Source organism: Sorex fumeus, unplaced genomic scaffold (genome assembly GCF_029834395.1).
Source record: "Sorex fumeus unplaced genomic scaffold, SorFum_2.1 ptg000044l, whole genome shotgun sequence".
Lineage (NCBI taxonomy): Eukaryota > Metazoa > Chordata > Mammalia > Eulipotyphla > Soricidae > Sorex > Sorex fumeus.
In genome coordinates, this window is record NW_026606101.1 from 62,588,178 (window position 1) to 62,613,649 (window position 25,472).

At 40.1% G+C, this 25,472-nt stretch overlaps 1 protein-coding gene across 15 annotated transcripts in view; it reads left to right on the forward strand.

Annotated features, from left to right (window-relative positions):
* DLG1 (discs large MAGUK scaffold protein 1) overlaps nt 1-25,472 on the forward strand; it is a 208,010-nt gene that overhangs the window by 22,021 nt on the left and 160,517 nt on the right. The window contains exon 1 of one of the 15 annotated variants that reach the window (XM_056121178.1): nt 1,566-2,137. The exons of the other annotated variants lie outside the window; for them this stretch is intronic. Coding sequence (XP_055977153.1) covers nt 2,108-2,137 — 30 coding nt within the window. The 5' untranslated portion in view covers nt 1,566-2,107. Of the gene's footprint in view, nt 1-1,565; nt 2,138-25,472 lie in introns of those variants that run through there. 15 annotated transcript variants of the gene reach the window in all.

Genomic DNA, 25,472 nt, shown 5'->3' on the forward strand with positions numbered 1-25,472 from the left:
GAAAAAAAAATAGAAAGACCTTCTCTCGGTAGGACCTTATAGCTCACCTTTTTGTAGGCAAGCCTTGGAGAAGTAGTTTCCTGCTTTCATTTTTGCCTCCTCATTCCTAATATCCTGTTACCAGGTTCCCAATCTTCCTTCTCTACAGTAATTGACTCTCTTTTCCCACATTATTTTTGTTTAAAAATTCTCAGATTACTAAGATTATTTAAAGGTACATTTAAAGTGAGCATATGTACGTATCATTGTTACCTCTTTTTATGTCTGTTCATATAGATCTCTTGCACTAGATTGTATTATGTATGGCTAATTGCTAAATTTCTGTTCCTTTAATTTCATCACACATAAAGTGGAGATGATAACATAATTCACCCATATATTTCTTACCGGTATAAAAGGAAATAACCTACACAAAATGTAGACCAGAGTCTGGGACAAATATTGAGTGCACAATACCCAGTGGATTTTTTAAGACATGTTTTAAGCTTTAAGAAAACCTTTTACATGTAAAAGTGCTGTATAGTTATTATTAGTAATTTATTGGCATAGTAAAGGATTAAAGAACATCTGTCCCTCTTCATTGTCATTTTAGGTCTTTACCCTCTCTGATTGTGTGGCATTTGCTGCTACAGGTTGTTGTCTTTTTTTTCTAATTGTTATTAACATAGATACAATAATAGTGTTAATGTTTATGCTTTTAGTGTACAAGGAAAGACATGACCTATACCACCACCAAAATGACAAAAGCCCTTTACCACTGCTTTCGTATGTGCTTTCTACTTGTGAAATTTTTTTTCTTCTTTTGGTAACTGTGTCTCATGTTGGGACAAGTGTTTGCCCCATTGTTGCCTCCCTCCCTCACTTCGTTCTCCTTTTTTGGTCTTTGTACCATGCCTGGTTGTACTCAGGGCTAGCTCGTGGTTCTGTGCTCGACAATACTGGCGGTGACCAAGGGAACCTTATGTAGTGCCAGGGTCTCCAAGTACAAGGCCGTGCCCCTGGACTGTGTGACTCCCCCATTGTCCACTAAAGGGTTAAATCAGACTGAACTAATATAGAATATTGTGACTGTCTGTATACCTGACTAGAGAGTATTTTAATGTCTTTAGATTATGGCGAAACTTGGACAGAAGTTGCAGCCAATACTTGCAGTTACCGTAGTTTTACAGAGAGTGTGGCTGGAAGTTTATGAGATTGACAGCCAGTTGTATGTCTGTGCTTCTCCCCATGTCAGCCTCTGTAGCTCTGTTGCCAGTGATTTTTAAGGACAGATCATGAATTCACAAAGTTAGGGTTCTTCTGGGTTAAAAACAGTCATCTTGAGTTTGAAATGGTACATAGTTATAATTATCTTTTTGTGATGTTGATTCTTTTTAAAGAGGTTTGGCAAAATGAATTTAGTGAGACACTAAAATTATTACTAAAACGTCATTTTTGGCTAAAATCTGAAAAGGTAAGTTCCAGAGATAATATTCAAAATCATTGCATTTTGTTCTTCCTTCTCCCCTTTTTAAAATTACCACATGGAATATTCCATTCATTACTGCCTGAGAAAGTCATTACTTTGCAGGCTGCAGTTGCTGAAAAGGTTTAGTGGAAGAAATGTTTGCTTGCGTTTTTTTCCAGTGATTTTTTTTTTTCATGTAGTTTTCTTTTGAATACCCAGACTATAGCAATCAAGGAACAGCATATTTAAATTTATATCGGTGAAACCTCTTTGTGCAGCATTTCATCAGATGATTCACTGTCAAGCTCCTATCTTGGAAAGAGGGATTAATGAAATAGCATGTGAAGCAGCACTGAACTCTTACGGAGTAATACCTGACATCTTCCACAGTATTTTGTGGGATAATTTCAAGTTCTTCAGATACAGATTACATAAAGAAGATTGTAGGGCACGTGATACATTCCCGTTTCTTGTACTTCAGATAGTAGGAAAATTGCTACCTCTAAGAATGGATCCTGAAGAGATCTTTTCACAGCTATAACTTTTCATCTGTGGTTTTTACCTCACAACTTTTTTTATGTCAGTTTTTTATTCATATAGGCAGCTTAAAGTAATTTTCAATAAACTGCTTTATGTATAAAATACTGTAATGTCAGAGTGATGGATTGCCTGTGCATTGTGACCACAAAGGTAAGATGCAGTATGCTCATTTACGTTTCTGTGTTGGTTACAGCATCTGAGACTGTTTTGTTTATAATGTGTCTTTAAAGTATTAGCATTGTTATTATATTTGAAAATGGATATTCCAGTCTATGTTATACTTTATATCCCTTAGAAAAGATATTTTAGAATATTTCATATAGCTAAAAGTCATGTATTACATGTATATATTTTCCTCCTGAGATTTATGGAAAGTGTTTTCTCCCAATTGCAGAGGTCTATAATGTATTTTATAATTAAATCTTCAAAATATATTCTCAGGGTACTCTGTTTTCTGCTCCAACATATTATGCTCATTGAAAGTGTATCTCATCTTGACAGTATTTTCTGCACCCTTCCATCTATTGCAAACAGAGTTATTTTTAATGAAAATGGTCATCTCTGATTATGCTGCCTTTGGAGAGATGATTAAACTTGTACAAGGACTCCATAGAGTACTTGTTTAGACAGTGTTTTGCCCATTTTCCTCAGAGTGCACCACTTACTAAGTTTGGCTTTTTTTTTTTTTTTATTTTTAAGAATCAGGTTGGGGCATTGGACAATTGCATAAGATTCCTTAGGGCTTATATTTAAAATTCTTGTATTAGTGTTTAAAATACGAAATAGTTTGCTTTTTTGGTTTTATTTCAATACGGTTCTGTGACAGTGATTATTGGATGGAATTGAGATTTTTTAATTATGTTCAGTAATAGCTGAAGTAAATTTGTAATTTTGAAAGTACCATCAGTTCTTTCTCAGCGCAAGAGGAAGAGCAGGAAACTGATGGGAATTAATTTTGTTTGCTTGTGACTCACAGAGTAATAGTTTTGATGGGACAGAGACATGCCCATCAGCTGGTCCTTGCCTTTTTGTAACTATAGTCATCTGGGCATCATAGTTAAGCTGTTTTATTGAACTGTTGTTAGAATGCTGCAAGGGCCTGTGGGCTTGGGAAACAGGTGTGGGCCCCTCCTCTTCCTTTCATGGTGGTCCGTGTGGGTAAGTCTCCCCATGATTTGCCTTTTATCACTAAATTCACTCTTGCTTTTATTTATACCATAACAAGGCTACTCGAAAGGACCAATTCTTGTAAATAAAGTATTTTGCATTTTTAAGCAAAGGAGCTATTTTTTAAAAACCATCTCTAATCAGTATTCTAAAGTTTTTAAAAGTAAAATTTTTATTATGTAACTGTGAAAGCAAATACAGAAAAATAGGTAGAATGGATATTAGGGAACCTGAAACAGTAGTTCCCTTTTGAAAGATATAAATTAAAATAATTTCTATTATTAGAAATAGAACCCATTGCATTTTCATAACCAGTAACTAAGAATTCTTAATTTTTTTTAACAACTAAAGCACTCTACGGTGTCTTCTCCCCCTAGAATCATTCCTCTTTTTTCTCATCTAGAGAGAGCCTTATGATTTTATATATTTTTAAAGATTGATGGTATAGTTGATATAATTCGATCACATTAATATACAACACCTTCCAAGTGAAATCATTTTCATCATCCGCCTCCCTTCTCTCCCACTGTGGAGGCACAGTGAGCTAGGTAGGCATGTTGCATCACTGCTACCATGGATACTCTTAAGAACAGGCATGTGGGTTGAGCTCAAGCAATGATGATTAGTTTTTTATTCCTCCCATAACGAGGCTCTTCACAATGAAGACTCTTATTTTAAAACGTTTGCAAATGACTAGGTTGTGAGATGTGATGACTGAATCATCACTGCTACTAAGCTGCCAAATCTTTGCCTCCATTTACAGTAGTATTAATGCCATTTACTAATTTAAGACAATCATAAATAGTTGCATTCCTTTTCTAAGTAATATGTTTTAAACTCATGTAATTATAGTTTTGCCTCAGTGAAAATGAAAAGTACTTCCTCTTTGAATTTTAAAAATGTTCTGAATTTAGATATTTTACAGGGTGAGGGAATCTACTGGGCATATTTCTATTGTGGTGTATTTTTTATTTTTCTTACTATACAGACAGATTTTATGAAGTTCAGTCAGCTATGATGCAGTATTTTATGCTTTTTCATGTAATGCCTTTCATTTTTGTGTTTGTAAATCCTTTTCTTAGCTAGCTGTTTGCAACACTCCGGTATAAGTTGGAGTGGAACTCATATTTGTAGGGGCCAGACAGAAGGGTGATTTTTGTCAGGCTTGTTACCACTATTGGAAAAATTAACTCAGAGCATCTAAGTTCCAGTCTGAGTGACTTGAGAGATGATCACAGGGCATTATATCCTTTATTGTAGAGGTTTCCCAAGGTGTCCTTAACTTCTGAGAGCATTGCATAGTTCTGGGTGCCAACCAGAACTTCTTAGAGTAGAATGCATATCATTCTTCCTTTGTTATGCTGTTTATGGTCAAGTAGAAATGGGATGTTCTCTGTCTCCATTCATTTTAGGATTATTTAGCAGATTTAGTAGGCAAAAGAAAGACCTTGGGGAAGAAAAGGAAAGTTTTTTTTTTAAATCCCCCAAAAAAGTTTTGAAAGAAAAAAAAGAAATAGCTTTCATATTTCAGGAAATTCTGTTATAACTTGTATCAGTTCTTATTTTTATTAGCTTATTTGCCAAGGCTTGGAGCCTATGCTAAGTGTGTGTAGGGCAGTATTTGAAGTATATTTGATAGTAAGGGTCTTTTCCAATGAAGGAATTGACAATACCTGAGTTTTAGGAATTGCAGAGTAGGTTTTAATCCTTTTGTTAGCTGGTCATTCCACCCCGTCAACCTCCCCACAGCCCTCTCAGGTTCTTGTATTTCCTTCCTGTTTTGAAATCTTTATGTGGAACAGTTTCTTCTGTGCAAGTCCTTTTCCTTTGAATCCTACTCCCCTTCACACTGCAGTTTGTAAGTGATCTCAGGAAACTCTACTATGATGTCCACGTTAAGTAATGACTACCTATATAATAGTTTTTCCAACTATTTTTCCTTTGTAACAGATGGCATATCACTTTTTTTGTGTGACTGTTAGGGTATGTTTCTCTCACTGTACAATAAGCTTTAGATAAGTAAGACTGATGTATCAGCCACAGTATCCCTGTTGCCTGTCTAAGTGTCTGCTCATTAATCATTAGTAGATTGAGTAAATGAACCTTAGGCATAGATATTCTAAACTTATGGATGAAAAACAGGTATTGACTGTTTTCTTCTTTAATACTTTCTGTGTGTGTATGTGGGGGAGGGTGGCGGGAGGTAGCGGGGAAGTGTTAGGGTGCATGCATTCTACTTGGTACATCAAACCCGGGGCTCCCACATGCGAAGCTTGTACTCGGGCCCTTGGAGCTATTTGCCTGGCCCTTGTGATGCATTTGAAATCCTATTTTGAGTATGGCTATATGTTAATACCCAGGGAGATTGTCACTAAAATTTATCTTCATAGTTACTTCAAAGGATCCAGGAAGTGGCATATCTTCTAGTGGCTTACACCTGTTCCTAAGTTTTTGGTGGGGGTGGAATATATCACGCCTTGATGCTTAAGTTGGATGCTAGTTATTTTAATACTTACTTGTTTCGGCAGCATATATAAAGAGTGGACTTGTGGCTTATACTTAATCTAGGAAAGACAAATCCTTTGTTTTATAGACCCAACTTCCACATTTTAGACTTCAAAATGCTAACAATTTTAGCACTGTTCACTAGAACTCTTTGTAATGCAAATCTTAGATATTTGTGACTATTCCAGACTATTTTATCTACTAGCACAGATTCCCAGATTCATTTGGCTTACTGCCTCCTTTCAGAAAATAAATTGTTTGGTGTGTTCTTGGAAATCTACCTTCTTTAAACAAACAGAAAGCATCTACCAGCACCTCAGACTGCTATTACCCCCTTAGCCCCTTACTGAAAAGGAGAAGGGTTTCAGGAATTGCCTGCACTGTAGGAAACTACCTCGCACTTAAAATGTGACCCGTATGGCAGGATCAGAATTTAAAATTTTGACTAACTGAAATAACATTTGGGCTGCAGAGATGGTACATCAGGTAGGCAACTTGACTTGCTCCTGACCCACCCTGGGTTGATCCCTGGCATCTCATGCGCGTCCCCTGAGCACCGCCAGGAGCTTTTCCTGCACGGCCAGGAGTTACCCCTGAGCATAGTGTGGCCCAGAAACAAAATACAGACAGAAGAATTAAGAATTTCTAATTTTCTTTCTTTCTTTACACAGGGAAATTGTGTTTTATATTTAGTGATCTTTTGCCCTGGTTGATTATACTGATAGTATCTTGAACGTTTGCCCATTTATAGAGGGATTTTTGGTGATTTTTCTCATTCCTTTTAATAGAAATACAATATTTTATTAGTGGACTTAATTTATCCAAACACAGTCTTTAAATTAAGTATTCAATGACAGTTGATTTTTGAGAAAGTTGAATACTGTACAGCATAACTTGAGAAAGTTGAAAACTATACACCATATCATTTCTTGGTTTCATTTTAATTATATCATGCTTTATCAGTCATTATCATTCTATAAAAGGCCCTCCCGTTGATTGTCGATTTGCTCGAGCGGGCCCAGTAACGTCTCCATTGGAGACTTTGTTGTTACTGTGTCTGGCATATCGAATACTCTCGGTAGCTTGCCGGGATCTCATTCTATATGTAATAAAATTTTGAAATATGGCATATTTTGGTTGGATACTATAGTTTTTGGGTTTTTGTTTTTGTTTTTGTTTCGTTTTTAGGCCATACCTGGCAGTGCTCAGGGGTTTCTCCCAGCTCTGCACTCTGAAATCATTCCTGGCAGTCCAGGGACCATATGGGACACTGGGATTCGAATCCGATGCTATCATTTTAAACTTTTTACTCTTATAATTAATCAGTCCTAGTAATACACATTCATGTATATCATTTATATTTGTCCAGCTACATCTGCATGCACTAGGTAGGATTGCAGGTTTGTAGTAACTATATCTCTAATTTTGATAGCTGTTGCCAGATTCACCTCCATTGGAGGAACTTTGCCACCACTATGAGAATGACGTTTTCCCTGCAATGATGTCAATAGAATGTGTTTTCAAAGTTTTGTATTTTTGTCAACTTGTTGGGTGAGAAACTGTGTACAAATGTGGTTTTAATTAAGTGTTTTTCTCATTTTTATTGTATTTTATACCTTTTCTGTTGGGCTATAGGTCTTCTTTCCAGTTTTTTGGAGCTCCTTATGTAATCCAGGACAATTAACTGTTATATATATATATATATATATATATATATATATATATATATATTACAGGACAATTAACTGTAATACAGGACAATTAACTGTCTGTGTATGAGTTGCAGTTTTTCCTCATGTCCACATGTTGTTACTGTCAGCCCCTTCCCTTTTTGTCCTCTCTTCTTTCTTCTTTTACTTTTAAACTTGACATCATAGTAAGAACTTCCATGTACTCGAGTCACTCGTACAGGCATTCTTTTGGTATTTATTAAGTAGCATGTCATTTTTAAATCTTTGGTTCATTTGAAGATTATCCTGATGAATAATGTTGTGGATATTATAACATTTTCCCCCCATGGCTATCCATTTGTTCTATTGTTCTATTTATTCTGTTTACTAAAGTGCTCTTACTCCTATTGAACTGAGATACCCGGACAAATTTCATTGTTTATTTGATTCTGTTTCCTGTTTTGTGCCTTTTTATGAGCCAACTTGCAGTGTTTTATTGAACCTTTTTAATATGTTTTAATATCTAGTTCCTCGGAGAGCCCGGCAAGCTACCGAGAGTATTCGATATGCCAGACACAGTAACAACAAAGTCTCCAATGGAGACGTTACTGGGCCCGCTCGAGCAAATCGACGATCAACGGGAGGGCCTTTACCTTTACCTTTTTAATATCTAGTTCAACTTTCCTCTTTCACTGCATCTGCTTTGAGTTTTTACTTAAAAAGAGGGGTGCAATTTGTTGTTGTTGTTGTTGTTGTTGTTTTCCACTTAAATTTTAAAGTCAGTTTAGCTAATTTGAGTTAAAGTGTTTTGGTATAAAGTGTTTGAGATAAAGTGTTTCAGCTAACACCTTGTAAATAAGAGGTATACCTCAGTGAATGTTTTCTGCCCAATAGGTATGCTGGTAAGTTTATCTTTTACACGTTTTCCCAACTTGCTAGTATGAACGTCCAATAAGAGAATAGGCAGTCGGATCTTGATTCCCAGCCCCAAGAAGCAGTTTTTAAATTCATCTCTTGAGTTCTTTTTAGTTCTTTGTTTAATCAAAGACACATGTGATATGTTTTGAAAATTTTGCCTAGTCCTTTGTTCCATGTTAACTAAAAATTACTTTCCTGTGACTAAATGATGCTGACTTACTTATGCCCACTCTGGTGGTGCTGAATCCCCTAGAGCTATGTGGGGAATTTCACTAGGTTGAGAGAGTATTGTTATCAATTAATAACCTTTGCCATGGTATAATAATTGGAGAAAGAATTTGGTGGAACAGTGGGATCATTTATGTTTAATGTCTTTTTATTCACCTTTTTGTTAACTTTCAATATCTAATCAAGGTGTACTTGGTTTTACCTTATTTGGAATCTGCTCATTTAGAATAGAGTTTTCTTTCAAATATTCTCTGTCTCTTTGTCTCTCCTTCTCTCTTTAGCAGTTGGACTTCCCAAATGAGAAAGAATAACTTAGTTTGTTTTGTTTCCTGTTTTTTGGGTACACATCTGGTGGTGCTCAAGGGACCATAAGGTGCTAGGGATTCAATCTGGGCATCCTTCATGCAAAGCATGCAGAGTCCATTGGGCTATCTCTCTGACCCTTACTGTTTTTTTGTTGTTGTAACTTTCTCATTTTTAAAATTTCACAGAGTACACATTCTGTAGTAGCCACACAACTGAGTTTGTAGTTTATCTAGGCAAAAATGCAAATCATTGTTGCCAGTAGGCTTTTGAACTCCATCACATGATTCCCAGATAAGTCAATTCTGTATTTAAATTTTCTCATTTTTAAAATGGACATAATGGTCCTATCTGCTTTATAGAGTTTTAAAATAATGAATTAATGTACCTTTCAAGTGTGTGAAATGGCGACCATACATAAGATTTTACTAATTGTTAGGACTTCTAATAATTTGTGTTAAGTAGTAAAAAGATAGCCTGATAGAAGTCTTTTATGAATTATTCACTATCTTTAACTCTGTTGGTTTTCCTTGTTTCATATTTCCTGTTCACACTTTCAGTGACAAGTGAGCTGGGGTTGTGGGTGGCTTAGGTACTGTATGTACTGTTTTATTATAAAGGCAAGCTGGAAGTAGGAGGGAAAGGGAATTGGAAAAGGACGAGATTTAATAACACTTTTACCTATATCTGATTCTGCTTTATTCATCTCTTTTGTAGCGTGTATCTTGAATTGTGTAGAGTTATGCAAATACTGGGGCTGGAGCGATAGCACAGCGGTAGGGCGTTTGCCTTGCACGCAGCCAACATGGCCGACCAGAGTTCGATTCCTCCGCCCCTCTCGGAGAGCCCGGCAAGCTACCGAGAGTCTCTCGCCCGCACGGCAGAGCCTGGCAAGCTCCCCGTGACGTATTCGATATGCCAGACACAGTAACAACAAAGTCTCCAATGGAGACGTTACTGGGCCCGCTCGAGCAAATCGATGATCAACGGGACGGCCTTTACTTTACTTTTTAAGCTAATACTTGGCCCTCTTATGCAGATCCCCAAACCTCTGGTTGCCAGAAGTTTATGTTTATAGCAACTGTGATGCTTCTAGATATCTTACATGGATAAGGAGAATGATTGTGTCTGGAATAGATATTTGTGTCCAGTGGCTGCTCAACAACTGTTTGCTTCAGATCTCTACCTGATACAATACTGGGTCATAATTTTCAGAAAAATGATGAATGCTTTTGTCTTATTACTTTGGAAATTATGAATATAAAAGCTCATGCTTTCGGGCATAGAGGCTGTTTTTCATTAAGTATTCACATACATGATCTGGAAAGTTTTACTTAATTCTGTGTTGTATTAAAATTATATCAGCTAGCAGCTTTAAAAGAGGTCTGAGACCCTTTTAAGAGGAAGCTCCAGTGGGCAGATTTTCAGATGTTTTAGATTTTTGAAAGTTAAATTTTGGTCACGAATAGAATTGCTGCCCTCTACTGTTTTTCTTTTTTACTGCCATAAAAATAGTCAATAACCTATAATGTAATACTTTTAATAAAGTATGTGTACGATTAGAGTGAAGTGTCATTGTAAGAGACATTTTGATAACTTAGTTGTAAATTATAGTTACTACCTAATGCTGACTCATAATATGCTCATTGTTAACATTTTGACTTTTAGGGAAAAATGGGTTCCTGAAACAAACTTACAGTGTTTAACTTCTCAATTTACATGATAAACTCTTAAGTACTTGTTAGATTGCGTCCTTATTATATGATTTAAAGTTTATGTTGAGGGAGCTGGAGCAATAGCACAGCGGGTAGGGCGTTTGCCTTGCACGCTGCCGACTCGGGTTTGATTCCCAGCATCCCATACGGTCCCCCAAGCACCACCAGGAGTGATTCCTGAGTGCAGAGCCAGGAGTAATCCCTGAGCATTGGCTGGGTGTGACCCAAAAAGAAAAAAAAAAGTTTATGTTGATAGCTTATAAGCAACTTGAAATCAGTTTTACTGGTAAAGGTAGTATTTTAAAATTACATTATTTTAACTTACATTATTTAATGTATTTGATTTTAAGTCAGTATTAAGTAGATATAAGATCTTTGTGCATTTACTAAAACCCTTGCCTAAACAAAATTTCCCAGATATATGTAGCCTACTGCTCCAGAATTACAGGGGGTGGAGCTGGGGAACCCAGCACCCCTGTGGAAATCTACCTTCTGAACAATAGAAAGTATCCCCTATCCCAGGGGCTTGGCATTGCCCACTTTGGAGAACACTGAGACAAATGCTGATAACTGTGTGAATGTAAACATTGTAAAAGAAAGGGATTAGCAGGACTGGAGTGATAGCACAGCAAGTAGGGCATTTGCCTATTTGCCTTGCACACGGCCGACCAGGGTTCAATTCCCAGCATCCCATATGGTCCCCTGAGTTACCACCAGGAGTAATTCCTGAGTGCAGAGCCAGGAGTGACCCCTGTGCATCACCAGGTGTGACCCAAAAAGCCTACCCCCCGCCGCCAAAACAAAAAAATTAGAAAAAGTTTCTATCTTTTTTTTTTAGCTCCCTTCAGTTTAATTTTGCTACCACATACTGTGGGTAAAATGTTGCACTGTATAAAAGAAAGGCACAAAAGAAAGACAGGGCCCTTAGTATAGATCTTTCTTTAGAACAGATGTCAGCCAGTGGATCAGGTTGACGCTTGCTCACTTGTTTATTGTCTTGGCTGCTTTTGTGTCAGCTGTAGAATCCAGTAATTGAAATAGAGAGCATTTAACTTGCAAAATTGAAAATATTTTCTATCTCTCCCATTATAGAAAATATTTGGTGATTCCTACCCTACATGAGGGAAGAAAGTTTAATGGATATTTGCAGACAGAATGCGAATAGTAGTATAAATAAAATCAGATGCAGTGCTTTCATTGTTCTTGTTATTTACTATTATGAAAATTTTAAAAAATAAAGTCAGTCTAATCGTGCAGCTCATTGTCTTCTTTAATTCATCACTTTTCACACAAAGATTTCAAATATTTCTAATACTCTCCTAAGAGTCCCTTTTTGTCTTTTAAAATTGCAGGCCCTCCCCGAGGTAATCATTCTTTGACCTGCATTGCTGTAGATTAGTTTTGAACTTATAATAAATGTGATCATGTAGTGTATTTGGTTATTTATGACATAGGTATTCAGTACTAGTATTCCCCTACAACTTGTTTATGCTGCTATTGTAGAAATTTGGGTTGTTACCAGTGTGGAGCTGTTACAAATAAAACTACTATGATCATTTTGCTTAAGTCTTTTCGTTGGACATATGCACTAATTTATCTTGGGTGCATACTTGGGTAGTAGAGTTTTACATTTATCTTGAAGAGTTCATTCCAAAAGTTTTTGATTAATAAGTTAAGCTGGAAGGAAGGAATCATAGACACATTTTCACACACTCCTTAAGTTTGGCTAATCCTCTGTTCTGTTATGAAGTGTTAACTGCGTTCCTTTGTAAACACTGACAAAAACAACCTATCTTTTGATGAAATCAGATTTATTTCTAATGCACCTTTGGTTGATGGTGGGTGATTGGAGGTCTGTGAGACTTCAAGAACAGATAGAAGGAAGCAGTGCTCTCATTTCTTAGTAGTCTTGGCCATAGGTGGGAGTGGAGAAGGTAAGGGACTTAGCTGAATGATGGTACCATTTTTATTTAATACATTTCTGTGACACTTACAATTGCATAATTGCCTAGATTTGTCACATAGCGTCTTTTTTGTTTGTTTGTTTGTTTGTAGGAGTACTGCTATTTATTCAGCCACTGATTAGCTGATTGAATTGTGCATGAACTCCATCTTACTTTTTTTTTCCATTTTTTATAATTTTATTTATTGAATCACCGTGAGAGCAGTTACAAAGCTTTTGGGTCTAAGTCCCGGTCATACAGTGAAACACCCGTACCTTCACCAGTTCCCATTCTACACCACCAAAACCCCCAGTATACCCCCATCCCATACCCTCCCCCTACCTGCGGGGCAGATGATTTCCACATTACTCTCTCTCTCTCTACTTTGATTACATTCAATATTTTGACACCAGACCCACCATTATTATTTGGGAGTTTACCCCAACACTCAGATCTGCTGAAAAGGCAACAGTAGACAATTTGTGTTCTATTGCTGGTTATGAATAACATATGATGTTGTGTGGCTGCAGTAGTGGCCACTGGATTTTGAAATTCCAAAATTTTATTTATTTTTTATTTTTATTTTTTTGCTTTTTGGGTCACACTCGGCAATGCACAGGGGTTACTCCTGGCTCTGCACTCAGGAATCACTCCTAGTGGTGCTCAGGGGACCATATGGGATGCTGGGAATCGAAGCTGGGTTGGCTGCATGCAAGGCAAATGCCCTACCTGCTGTGCTATTGCTCCAGCCCCCGAAATTCCAAAGTTTTAACACTTAAATCTGGAGGGATTTCTGCCAAAAGCCACTGGGTTTCGAGATCTGCTCCTGAGTTTCTGGAATCATGGCCGTTGAGCAGCTTGATGAGGAGCCAGAGAGGCTGTTCGTGGGCGATGACTTGGGGTCTCGTTGGGGTGGGGAGGACAGGCCCAGCTCCACCCCACCCCGCGAGGCCCAACAAGATTCGTCACTGCGGGTCCAAGCCTTCACTGTCCAGTGGCCTCTGGAGGATGACGGCCACAGAGCCGCCAGAAGGAAACAGGCAGAGGGACAGCACCCTTTCCCCCCTGGGGTGGCCCGGCAACAGTAATCTACTGTGGGGTTCGGACACATTTCTGCCAAAAGCTGCTGGGTTTCGAGATTTGTTTCTGAGTCTCTGGGATTAAGTCCGTTAAGCAGCTTGATCAGGAGCCAGAGAGGCCGTTCGTGGGTGATGACTTGGGGTCTCGTTGGGGTGGGGAGAACAAGCCCGGCTCCACCCCCATCCCATGAGGCCCTGTGTGTCTCGTCACTGGGGGGACCAAATGTGACTATCCAGTGGCCTCTGAAGAATGGCGGCTACTGGGCCGCCAGGGGGAACAGGCCAAGGCACAAAACTTTCTATTCCCACCTGGGTTGGCCCAGCACCAGTAGCCTACTGCAGGGACCGGACGCATTTCTACCTAAAGCCGCTGGGTTCTGAGATTCGTTTCTGAGTCTTTGGGATCATGGCCATTAAGCAGTTCAATCAGGAACCAGAGAGGTCATGCCTCCAATTATATAACTGAGCTGAGGTGGTTTGTGGGTGTGTTTCCCGCATACCTAACTTTTGGCCGTTTACTTTCTTGGTAAACCTTGCCCCAAGTTTTTGGGGTCTGGCCAAAGGCACAGCAGCAATTTTGGGGTATCTGGAAGTCTGAAGGCGCCATCAGGCTGCTGATGCCCTCGCCTCACAGGTACAGATTGACCTGCTGGTGGCACCATACCCCCTCACATAGCTTCTTAATTTACTTTGTTTATAATTGATTGTACTTTTTATGGGCCAGAGCGATGGCACAACGGATAGGGCTGCCTTGCACGCAGCCGACCTGGGTTCGATTTCGCCGTCCCTCTCTGAGAGCCCTGCAAGCTACCGAGAGTATCCTGCCCACACGGCAGAGCCTGGCAAGCTCCCGTTGGCGTACTCGATATGCCAAAAACAGTAACAACAAGTCTCAAAATGGAGACATTACTGGTGCCCTCTTGAGCAAATCGATGAACAATTGGGAGGACAGTGCTACAGTACTTTTCATTTTCAGAAACTTTTTTTTTTTTTAAATCAGGGTCACACCTGGCTATGTCCTGGGGACAGTGGATCTTTCCTGGCAGTACTCAGCTTGTATTCTGTCACTTTAGCTAGTCATTGGTCCTGTGTTGCTTTTTATTTCTTTCTTTCCTTTTTTTTTTTTTAATTTTATTGAATCACCGTGAGATAGTTACAAGCTTTCATATTTGGGTTACAATCACACAGTGATCAAAAACCCATCCCTCCACCAGTGCACATTCCCCACCACCAGTATTTCTGGTATACCCCCCCTTTCTCACCCTCCCCCTGTCTCCATGGCAGACATGATTCCCCATAATATCTCTCTACTTTTGGGCATTATGGTTTGCAATACAGACCTTGAGAGATTATCATGTTTGTTCCTTTATCTACTTTCTGCACACATCTCCTATCCCAACCGATTCCTCCTCCAGCCATCTTTTTCTTAGTGATCCCTTCTCTATTCCAGCTGCATTCTCTCCTTTGCTCATGAAGCAGGCTTCCAGCTATGGAGCAATCTTCCTGTCCCATGTGTCTACTATCCTTAGGAGTCAGCCTCATGTTGTTCTATACTCCACAAATGAGTGCAGTCCTTCTATGTCTGTCATTCTCTTTCTGACTCATTTCACTTAGCATGATACTCTCCATGTCTATCCATTTATAAGCAAAGTTCATGACTTCATCTCTCCTCACAGCTGGATAGTATTCTCCATTGTGTACCAAAGTTTCTTTAACCAGTCTGTTCTAGGGCTCTTGGGTTGTTTCCAGATTTTGGCTATTGTGAACAGTGCTGCAATGAACATATAGGTACAGATGTCATTTCTACTGTGCTTTTTTGCATCCTCAACATATATTCCCAGAAGTGGTATTGCAGGGTCATATGGAAGCTCAATTTTTGAAGGACTGTCCATATTGTTTTCCAGAAAGGCTGGACTAGTGGGCATTCCCACCAACAGTGAGTGTCCCTTTTCCCCCATATCTACGCCAGCTCTGGTTGCTTTTGTTCTTTTGAATGTGTGCCAGTCTCTGTGGTGTAAGATGATATCTCATTGTTGTTTTGATTTGCATCTCGCTGATGGCTAGTGATGTGGAGCATTTTTTTCATGTGCCTTTTGGCCATTTGTATTTCTTTTTTGAGGAAACTTCTGTTCATATCTTCTCCCCATTTTTTGATGGGGTTGAAGGTTTTTTTCTTGTACAGTTCTACTAGTGTCTTGTATATCTTGAATATTAATCCCTTATCAGATAGGTATTGGGTAAATATTCTTTCCCATTCTGTGGACTCTTTCTGTATTTTGGTCACTGTTTCTTTTGAAGTGCAGAAGCTTCTTAGTTTGATGTAGTCCCATTTGTTTATGTTTGCTTCCACTTGCATGGTCAGTGCTGTTTCATCCTTAAAGATGTTTTTAGCTTCAGCGTCGTGGAGAGTTCTGCCTACATTTTCCTCTGTGTACCTTATGGATTCATGTCTGATATTGAGGTCTTTAATCCACTTTGATCTTACTTTTGTGCCTGGCATTAGACAGAGGTCAGCGTTCATTTTTTTGCAGGTAGCTATCCAGTTTTCCCAGCACCACTTGTTGAAGAGGCTTTCCTTGTTCCACTTCACATTTTTTGCTCCTTTGTCAAAGATTAAGTGGTCATATATTTGGGGGTCTGTGACAGAATATTCAACTCTGTTCCATTGGTCTGCAGTCTGTTTCTAGCCCAGTACCATGCTGTCTTAATTACTACTGCTTTGTAGTACAGTTTGAAGTTGGGGAGAGTGATGCCACCCATCTTCCCCCCATCCCCCGCAAGGATTGCTTTAGCTGTTTGTGGGGGTTTATTGTTCCATATGAATTTCAGGAGTGTTTTGTCTGTTTCTTTGAAAAATGTCATGGGTATCCTGATAGGGATTGCATTGAATTTGTATAGTGCCTTGGGCAGTATTGCCATTTTGATAATGTTAATCCTCCCTATCCATGAGCAGGGAATGTGTCTCCATTTCCTAGTGTTCTCTTTTACCTCTTGAAGTAGTGTTTTGTAATTTTCCTTGTATAGGTCCTTCATCTGTGTTGCTTTTTATTTCAAAGGTTCCAATTTTCTTTCAGAATTCATTATCGCATTTATTTTGTTTATTTTTCCTCTCTGCTGTTACATATTTAAAGTTGTCATTTTAAAGTTCTTTTCTGCTAGTTTTTTAGCATCTCATCATCTGGTTTTGTTTTAGCATCTCATCATCTGGGTATACTATAGGTTGTTGTTCTTATTGTTCATGTTTTATTCAATTCTTGCGTGTCCTTGAATTTTGCTTGATTTTGGACCATACCTTGCAGTACTAGTTTCAGGGGTCTGGCTACTCCTGGCTTAGTGTTTGGGAGCAAATACATTGCTGGGGATTGATGACCTGGGTTGCCTACAAACCAGAGCATGCATTCACCTGTTGAGCTATTTCTGTTTCATTTTGATTGTGGTTCTTCTCACCTATACTATTTCAGTTTACTTCTTTATAGGAATATGATCATGTGTCATGTTACATATATGTATGCCTGTGTGCATATGTGCTTTTATTCTTGGAATTTGCTGAGGTCATTGAAACTGTGAATTTATTGGTTTTTTTTTTATTATTCTAAATCAAATTTGGAAGAGACCCGCTTTTCTTTTTAGTTTTAAAATTAGTTTTCCATTGCTTTGTCTTTCACGATCACCATCATCCTGTTGTTTGTTGATTGCCTCGAGCAGGCACCAGTAAAGTCTCCTTCCTCCTATCCCTGAGATTCTAAAAAGTGCCACATTCAAGGCTCTTTCAGGGTTAGGAGAATGAGACCCATCATTGTTATTGGTATTTGGCATATTGGGTACGCCACGGGGAGTTTTCCAGACTCTGCCGTGTGGGCAGGTTACATTCGGTAGCCTGCCAGGTTCTCCAAAGTAAAAACGAGATAATAAGATGTCGTGTGACCACGCGCTTCCGGGAGCTGGGTTTTATAGTCTCTGGGTCTTGGCCATTGATGGGATTACACAAGGGGGGCGAGGGGGGGTCAGTTGCTGGGCATGATCCCGGCCTACTGGAAGGTGGAGGATGTGGGTGGAGGATGCTCAGCTCCGATCCAAGCAGGCTCGGAGATCTCAGCCCTGGGACCCACATGCCTGTGTTCCTCTGCCGGTACCTTCATGCGTGTGGAGAGTGGTCTCAGCATGGTAATGGCTGGTTCTGGAGGTCTTCGGCGGCCAACGCTCTGCTCGGGGCGGGGAGGGATACTCAACCCGCCTCTCTCCAAGGGGCCCCGGCGATTTGTCTTTAGTGTAAGTTATTAATGGAACTTCAGGGCTTAGCTATCTCCATATGTAATAGTCACCACTCCAACCACCAAAGTTCCAATGCCATCTCACCACCGCAAAGACCACATAGCTCACCCTTGCCACCCCTCCTCCCTTTTCTCTTTAGTGACCATCTCAGGTTTTACTGAGTCTAGAACTTACTGTTCTTTCTTGCCAATTTGTTTGCTTTAGTAATTCTTCACTTATCACAATGACGTCAAGTTCCATTCATTTTGTCCCAAAGGACATGATTTCATCTTTTCTAATGGCAGCGTTGTATTCCTTTGAGCATATATACTTCTTTATGTATATTTTTAGCTCCTTTAGTCAGTCATCTGTTGTTGAACATATGGATTTCATGTTTTGACTATTGTGGACAATGCTGCTGTAAAATTTGGGGTGCAAATATCCTTTAAAATTAGTGCCTTTCACACTTTCCTCTAAGGAAACTTTTTGGGATCATTTTTATCAGATTATTTGTAAGAGCAATACAAAATAAATTATTTAGGCCCTGCTTTGAGGACAGGGTTTGGGGGTTGGGTGGAAACATTCGAAATAATGGTGGTGGGATTGGTGTTGGAATATTAAATGTAACAAATTATTGTGAACAACTTTTAAAAATCAAATCAATAAAATTAGTGTTTCATATCCTCCAGATAAATGCATAAACATCGTTTTGTTGGATCATAAAATTTCCTTATTTTCTTCTTTCTTTTGATGCAGGAAAATGATCTCAGGACCTTTAGACATGTGCTCTACCATGTCTGTGCGTTATCCCTAGTCCTTTACTTTTATTTGACTTTAAGACATCTCCATACCTCTTTCCAAACAGGTATATCATTCTCCTCTACATCCTTGTCTATATTTGTTTCAGCTTTTTTTTTTTTACTTAGACCTTTTTTTTTTGCTTTTTGGATCACACCCAGTGATGCTCAGGGGTTACTCCTGGCTCTGCATTCAGGAATTACTCCTGGCAGTCCTCGGGGGACCATATGGAATGCCAGGGATCGAACCCAGGTTGGCTGCGTGCAAGGCAAATGCCCTACCCACTGTGCTATCGCTCCGGCCCTCACTTAGACATTTCGTATGGGTGTGAAGTGATCGCTCCTTGTGGTTTTGGCTTGAACTTTCCTAATAATAAGTGATACTGTTCATGTGTATTCAGGTGTATATGGGCTATCTACGTGTATTCTTTGGATGCACATCTGTTTGTATATGCTGCCTACTTGACTTATTTCTTATTTTTTAATGTAAGCCTGTGTTGCTTTGAGCCTTCTTCATCTGCTTTTGCCACGTTCCATATATTCTTATAGCCAGTGCCTTCATTCTCTTTTGTTTTCAGGAATTTTTTTTCTTTTTTTCAAATTTCTTCATTGACCTAATAGTCACTTAACAGTTTATTACTCAGTTTCCAAACGTTTGAATTTTTTTTCTTACCTTCCAGCTTTCCTTTTTATGGTTGATTTCTAGTATTCAGTTATTATCTGAGAAGACACTTCATCAATTTCCGTCTGTATGACTATTAACTCTCCCTCTTTGTTCCAGCGTATTCTTATTATTTTTCCTCTGTACTTGGACATCACCTTTTGTGAAGTGACCGGCTTTTTAATAAAAAAATTAAATCATTTTAAGTTGTACATATTTCATCATGGGAGTTACATTTGCAAATTTTTTCTTTTTCCTCTTGTCATTATATTCATGTTTTCTTTTAAATCCTTGAGCATAGGTAAATTTATTTTTAAGTATATCCAAGTTTTTGTCTGATATAATTGTATCATCTACACATGTTCTTGTGCACTGTTTTCTTTGCAATGAGTTTGTTTTCTGCTTGTTTACATATCTTTGCGTGCTCTTTGTTAGTTTGGGGGGAGCCACAGTTGGTGGTGGTCAGGTGCTACTCTAGGCTCAGTTTTTGGGAGCGTCACTCCCAGTGGTGCTTGGGGAACTTATCCAGCCAGGGTTCAAGCCCGGACTTCCAGTATGCACAGCACGCACACTAACCATTGGGCTCTCTCCTCAGACCTCTGCACTTTTAGTTAAACGCCAGGCACGTGAATGTTTTTGTGTATTGCTGAGTATTGTTTTCTGAGTGCCATTCGGGTATTTATTTTTGGCTAACTCTTTTGATGTTAAAATTGTTTTGGGATTTTTTTTTTTCTGTTTGGTCCTAGGGATAAAACTGCAGCGCCTAACAAGCATGTCAGGTGCTCTACCACTGAGCCATATCCACATCCCACAAGAATTACTTTTAGGGACCGGAGTGATAGTTCAGTGGGGAGGGCATTTGCCTTGCATATGGACAGCCTGGGTTCAATCCCTGGCATCCCATATGTTCCCCTGAGCAATGCCAGAAGTGATTCCTGTGTGCAGAGATAGGAGTAACCCCTGAGTGTCGTCAGGTGTGACCCAAAAAGGAAAAAAAAATTATTTTTAATCTATTTAAAACTTGTGTCTAGGGGGCTGGAGCAATAGCGCAGCGGGTAGGGTGTTTGCCTTGCATGCAGCCGACCTAGGTTCGATTCCCAGCATCCCATATGGTCCCCCAAGCACTGCCAGGAGTAATTCCTGAGTGCATGAACCAGGAGTAACTCCTGTGCATCGCTGGGTATGACTCAAAAAGCAAAATAAATAAATAAATAAATAAATAAATAAAGTTGTGTCTATAGTAACTTTTTGTCCAGAGCTAGGAGTCTATATTGATGGCTCAGTATCATTATTGAGGTGTCTCTGCTCTGTGCATATGGTGTAAATACTTCCCACGCCACCTGTGAGTGTTGTAATTTGAACATCATTCTTTGGTTGACGTTGTGGAATTTCATGCATCCCATGTATCATTAGTATTCGGCCCAGTGTCTAGATTACTTCCCGGAACTGATTCTAGACCTCTTTCTCCACTTGACTTTCTCCTTTCTAGTATTCTGTTTGGCATATTCCATCTTCTTTGCCCTCTCTGGAAACCAGTCCTGGTGACTTTTGCTTATTGTGGTGGCTGTATTTGCTTGGGTTTTTCCATTGTGTGTCAGATTTGCAAGACTGCCTCCAGAGAGAAGCCAAAATGATAGTAGACCTCATCTCGTTTCTTTTCTCTTTCAGGTGTCATTGTCCTGGGGAGCTTTTCTGAGCTCTCTGACTTTCCATCTAGATCAGTTTGACTTGCTTTTCTAGATTTTGATTTTTTTTTTAAGTTTCCTTATTATAGTAATTTTGAACTCTGGGGGAGATGTACTCTTCTCTATCCTAAGGTTAGAGTCTAGAGACTTGTCTGTCCTTACACTGGCATGTTCTCTTGAAGACCAAAGTTGCCATGAGTTCTAGCTTTCCTTTCTGTTTACTTTGGGATTTTATATTTCCCACCTCTTTTAAATTTTTTCCACTATCTTGATCAATAACGCCCTACTGCTGTGCTATCGCTCCAGCCTTACTTTACTTTATTAGTTTAAGGTATTTTCCTTATTTTTCAGGTTTGTTGAGAGTTTTTTGTTTTTGTTTTTGTTTTTTAATCATGAATGACTATTAGATTTTGTCCTACTACAGCTTCTTTTTTGCCTTGACAGTTCTTAAATAGATATTTTTTATTTGGCACACACCAAAAAAGGTTTTCATGTTGTTGTTGTTTTAAATATAGTTGATTTAGGATCAGCTGTACATTAGGATATCATAGAAGAACCACTGGAAGTTCAGGGCCAGAGCAATAGTACAACAGGGAGGGCGTTTGCCTTGCATGCAGCCGACCCAGGTTCAAATCCCAGCATCCCATATGGTGTGTCAACCCCCTCCCCTCCCCCCCGCACTTCCAAGAGTAATTCCTGAATGCAAAGCCAGGTGTAACCTCTGAGCATCAACGGGTGTGACCTTAATCACTTAATCACTTAACATCCCTTTAGTCATAGATTTGCTTGAGCGGGCGCCAGTAACATCTCCATTTGTCCCTGTCGCGTGCTAGTGTAGCCCAATGGCATCTGTTCGCTTTGGGAACATGAAGAGCCTCAAACCGATTGTTCATGATCTTGATGAAGAAGTCTGACCATCTGGTAGGTGGGCGGCCACGCGGTCTTTTGACATCCCGTGGAAGCCAGTCGGTAACAGCTCTAGTCCAGCGGTCATCTTTAAATCTCATTATATCACCAGCCCATCTGATTTTTGACACCTTGGCAAATTAGACAGCGTCCCTGATTCTTGATCGTCGATGGATGTCGGAACTCCGGATTCTTTCTCTCATTTGAGTGAAACATGATATTCCAAGCATAGCTCTTTCAATTCCTCTTTGGGAGACCCGAATAGCATTCTCATCCTGTTTACGTAGGGCCCAGGTCTCTGAGGCATATGTTAATGCAGGAAGAACAGTGGAATCAAAGAGATGTGCCCGGAGCCGGAGGTTCTTCGTCCTCTTAGTTATTTCTTTGACGTTCTTGAAGGCGTTCCAAGCCGCTCTCTTCCTCCTGCGCAGCTCGGGTGCCAGGTCATTTGTCATGTTGACCTCTCGACCTAGGTACACATAGCTGTTGCATTCGGAGATGGTCGTTCCGTTGAGAGTGAATGGGGCGTCAGGAACGAGGCTGTTTCTCATAAACATTGTCTTCGTAAGATTCAGCTGTAGTCCTACCTTTCCACACTCATGGTCAAAGTCGGCCAGCATTTGTGCCGCTTGGCTGATGTTTGGTGTTATTAGAACAATGTCATCAGCAAAGCAGAGGTGGTGTAGTTGCCGGCCATCTATCTTCACTCCCATTCCTTCCCATTCCAGTTGTCGCATGATGTTCTCGAGGGTGGCACTGAAGAGTTTTGGTGAAATGGTATCACCCTGCCGAACCCCTCTCTTGACATCAATGATTACTTCTTTGTAGAATGGTGAGATCCTGGTAGTGAATCCGCAATACAGCTCACAGAGGATCTTGATGTATTGGGCTTGAATGCCCTGATTGGCTAGGGCTTCAATGACTGCTTCCGTCTCAACAGAATCAAAGGCCTTCTTTAAATCAATGAACGTTAAACAGAGCAGCATCTTGAACTCCTGAGAAACCTCAATGAGCTTGGTTATCGTGTGGATATGGTCGATGGTGCTGAATCCTTTGCGGAACCCGGCTTGCTCGCATGGTTGTCCTTCATCTAGTGTTCTGCTAATCCTATTTAGGATGATTCGAGTGAACAGCTTGTAGATGACAGACAATAGGCAGATCAGGCGATAGTTGCCAATGTCATGGATGTCTCCCTTCTTGAACAGTAGTACAGTCCTGCTGGTTTTCTACTGGGACGGAACCTTGCATTCAGACAGGTAGCGTGTGAAGAGCCGAGCCAGTGTGTTGAGGAGTACTGATGGCAGGTTCTTCAGGTGTTCAGGTCTGACCTTGTCTGGGCCGGGTGCTGTTCGTTTCTTTACCATCGAAATGGTGTGTCGGATTTCGGAAGGGAGAACGTTGGGAACGACATATCCATCCTGTGGAATTTGGTGTGTTGGCAAGTGGACATGGCTATCGAAGAGATTTGAGTAGAAGTCATGGATAATCTTCTCCATTGCCGTTCTGGAGGATGTGATGGATCCATCAGGACGTTGGAGGGTAGTCATTTCCCTCTCGGAAAGACTGGCAAGCTACCGAGAGTATTCCGCCCGCACGGAAGAGCCTGGCAAGTTATCCGTTGTGTATTCGATATGCCAAAACCAGTAACTACAACTGGTCTCATTCACCTGACCCTGAAGGCTTCACCGACATGGCAGCACTGAGAAGGATGAGAAAGGAGAGGCCGATAAAATCTCAAGGCTGAACTAGGCTGCCACAACGAAGGAAGACAAAAATGATCATCTGTACTTTCAATGCACATACGCTAGCATCAGATGCATCTATCGAGGACCTGATGGTACAAGCGCGAATGATCAAGTACGACATCATTGGTCTGACCGAGACAAGAAGGGACGAATCTCACCATGCCGTTTTCGACACTGGTGTGACCTAGAAAGCCAAAAAAAAAGAACCACTGGAAGTGATTTACTGCTATTTACCAAATAAATATCTAATTATGTGGTTACACAAACAAACAAACAAACACTGTCCTCCCGTTGTTCATCGAGTTGCTTGAGCAGGCCCAGTAACGTCTCCGCTGGAGACTTTGTTGTTACTGTGTTTGGCATATCGAGCTTGCCAAGCTCTGCCGTGCGGGCGAGATAGCTTGCCGGGCTCTCCGAGAGGGGCGGAGGAATCGAACTGGTGTCGGCCATGTTGGCTGCATGCAAGGCAAACGCCCTGCCGCTGTGCTATTGCTCCAGCCTTATCATTTATTGATTTTCCTTTTGGGGGTCATACCCAGCGATGCACAGGGGTTCCTCCTGGCTCTGCACTCAGGAATTATCGCTGCTGGTGCGCGGGGGACCATACGGGATGCTGGGAATTGAACCCGGGTCGGCTGCATGCAAGGCAAACACCCTACCTGCTGCGCTATCGCTCCAGGCTGTGTGGTTACACAGCCAAAGGAATAACAGATCTAATTGTACCTTTTTCTAAAAGTAATAAGCTTTTAGAAAAAATATGAGAACTGGGACCAGAATATTAGTATAGCAGGTAGAGTACTTGTCTTGCACATATCCAGCCTGGGTTCGATCCCTGGCAACCCATGTGTTCCTCAGAGCTGTCAGGAGTGACCCGTGAGCACAGAGCCAGGAGTAAGCACTGAGCACTACCAGGTGTGGTCCCAAAACAAAAAAAATGCTATCCAAGATGCTTACACATTCTTTTCCTTGTGTTTAGATTGGTGTGATTAAAATAGTATTAGGTTGGGTTTTTGTTTTGTTTTATTTTGTTTTGTTTTGTTTTTTAAGAACTGCTTTGTAAGGATCCTCCCAGGAGGGGAGATGCATGTTGAAAGTAGACTATGGACTGAACATGTTTGCCACTCAATGCCTCTTTTGCAGACCACAACACCCAAAAGGGGAGAGAGAACAAAAGGGAATGCCCTGCCACAGAGTCAGGGTGGGACGGGGGGATGGGGGTGGGAGGGATACTGGGACCTGTGGTGGTGGAAAATGGGCAGTGGTGGAGGGATGGGTACTTGATCATTGTATAATCGAAACCCAAGCACAAAAAATTGTAAATCTACAACTGTACCTCATGGTGTTTCACTAATAAAAAAAGGTAAAGGTAAAGGCCCTCCCGTTGATCGTCGATTTGCTCGAGCGGGCCCAGTAACGTCTCCATTGGAGACTTTGTTGTTACTGTGTTTGGCATATCGAATACTCTCGGTAGCTTGCTGGGCTCTCCGAGTGGGGCGGAGAAATCGAACTCGGGTCGGCCATGTTGGCCGCTTGTAAGGCAAACGCCCTACCGCTGTGCTATCGCTCCAGCCCTTCACTAATAAAAATTTTAAAAAAAAACCACATAAAAAAAAAGAACTGCTTTGTAATAGCCATATGCACAAAGCAAATTACTTGCACTAATTAGTACTCCTGAAATTTCACACTCACAGTTCATTTTATCTGTCTACATTGAGATTTCATAGCAAATGGTTTGAAGTGTAAATATTTACCCTATTTAAAATTAATTATATATTGCAACTTTCTTAATTTGTTCAGTTTTTTAATTGACAGTCTTCAACTTTAACCTCAATAGAATTTTTGTTGAAAAATCAAGGAAGTTTTTGCATTAAAAGTGAATAAAAAAACATTTAGTGGTAGTTTTATTTAGCAT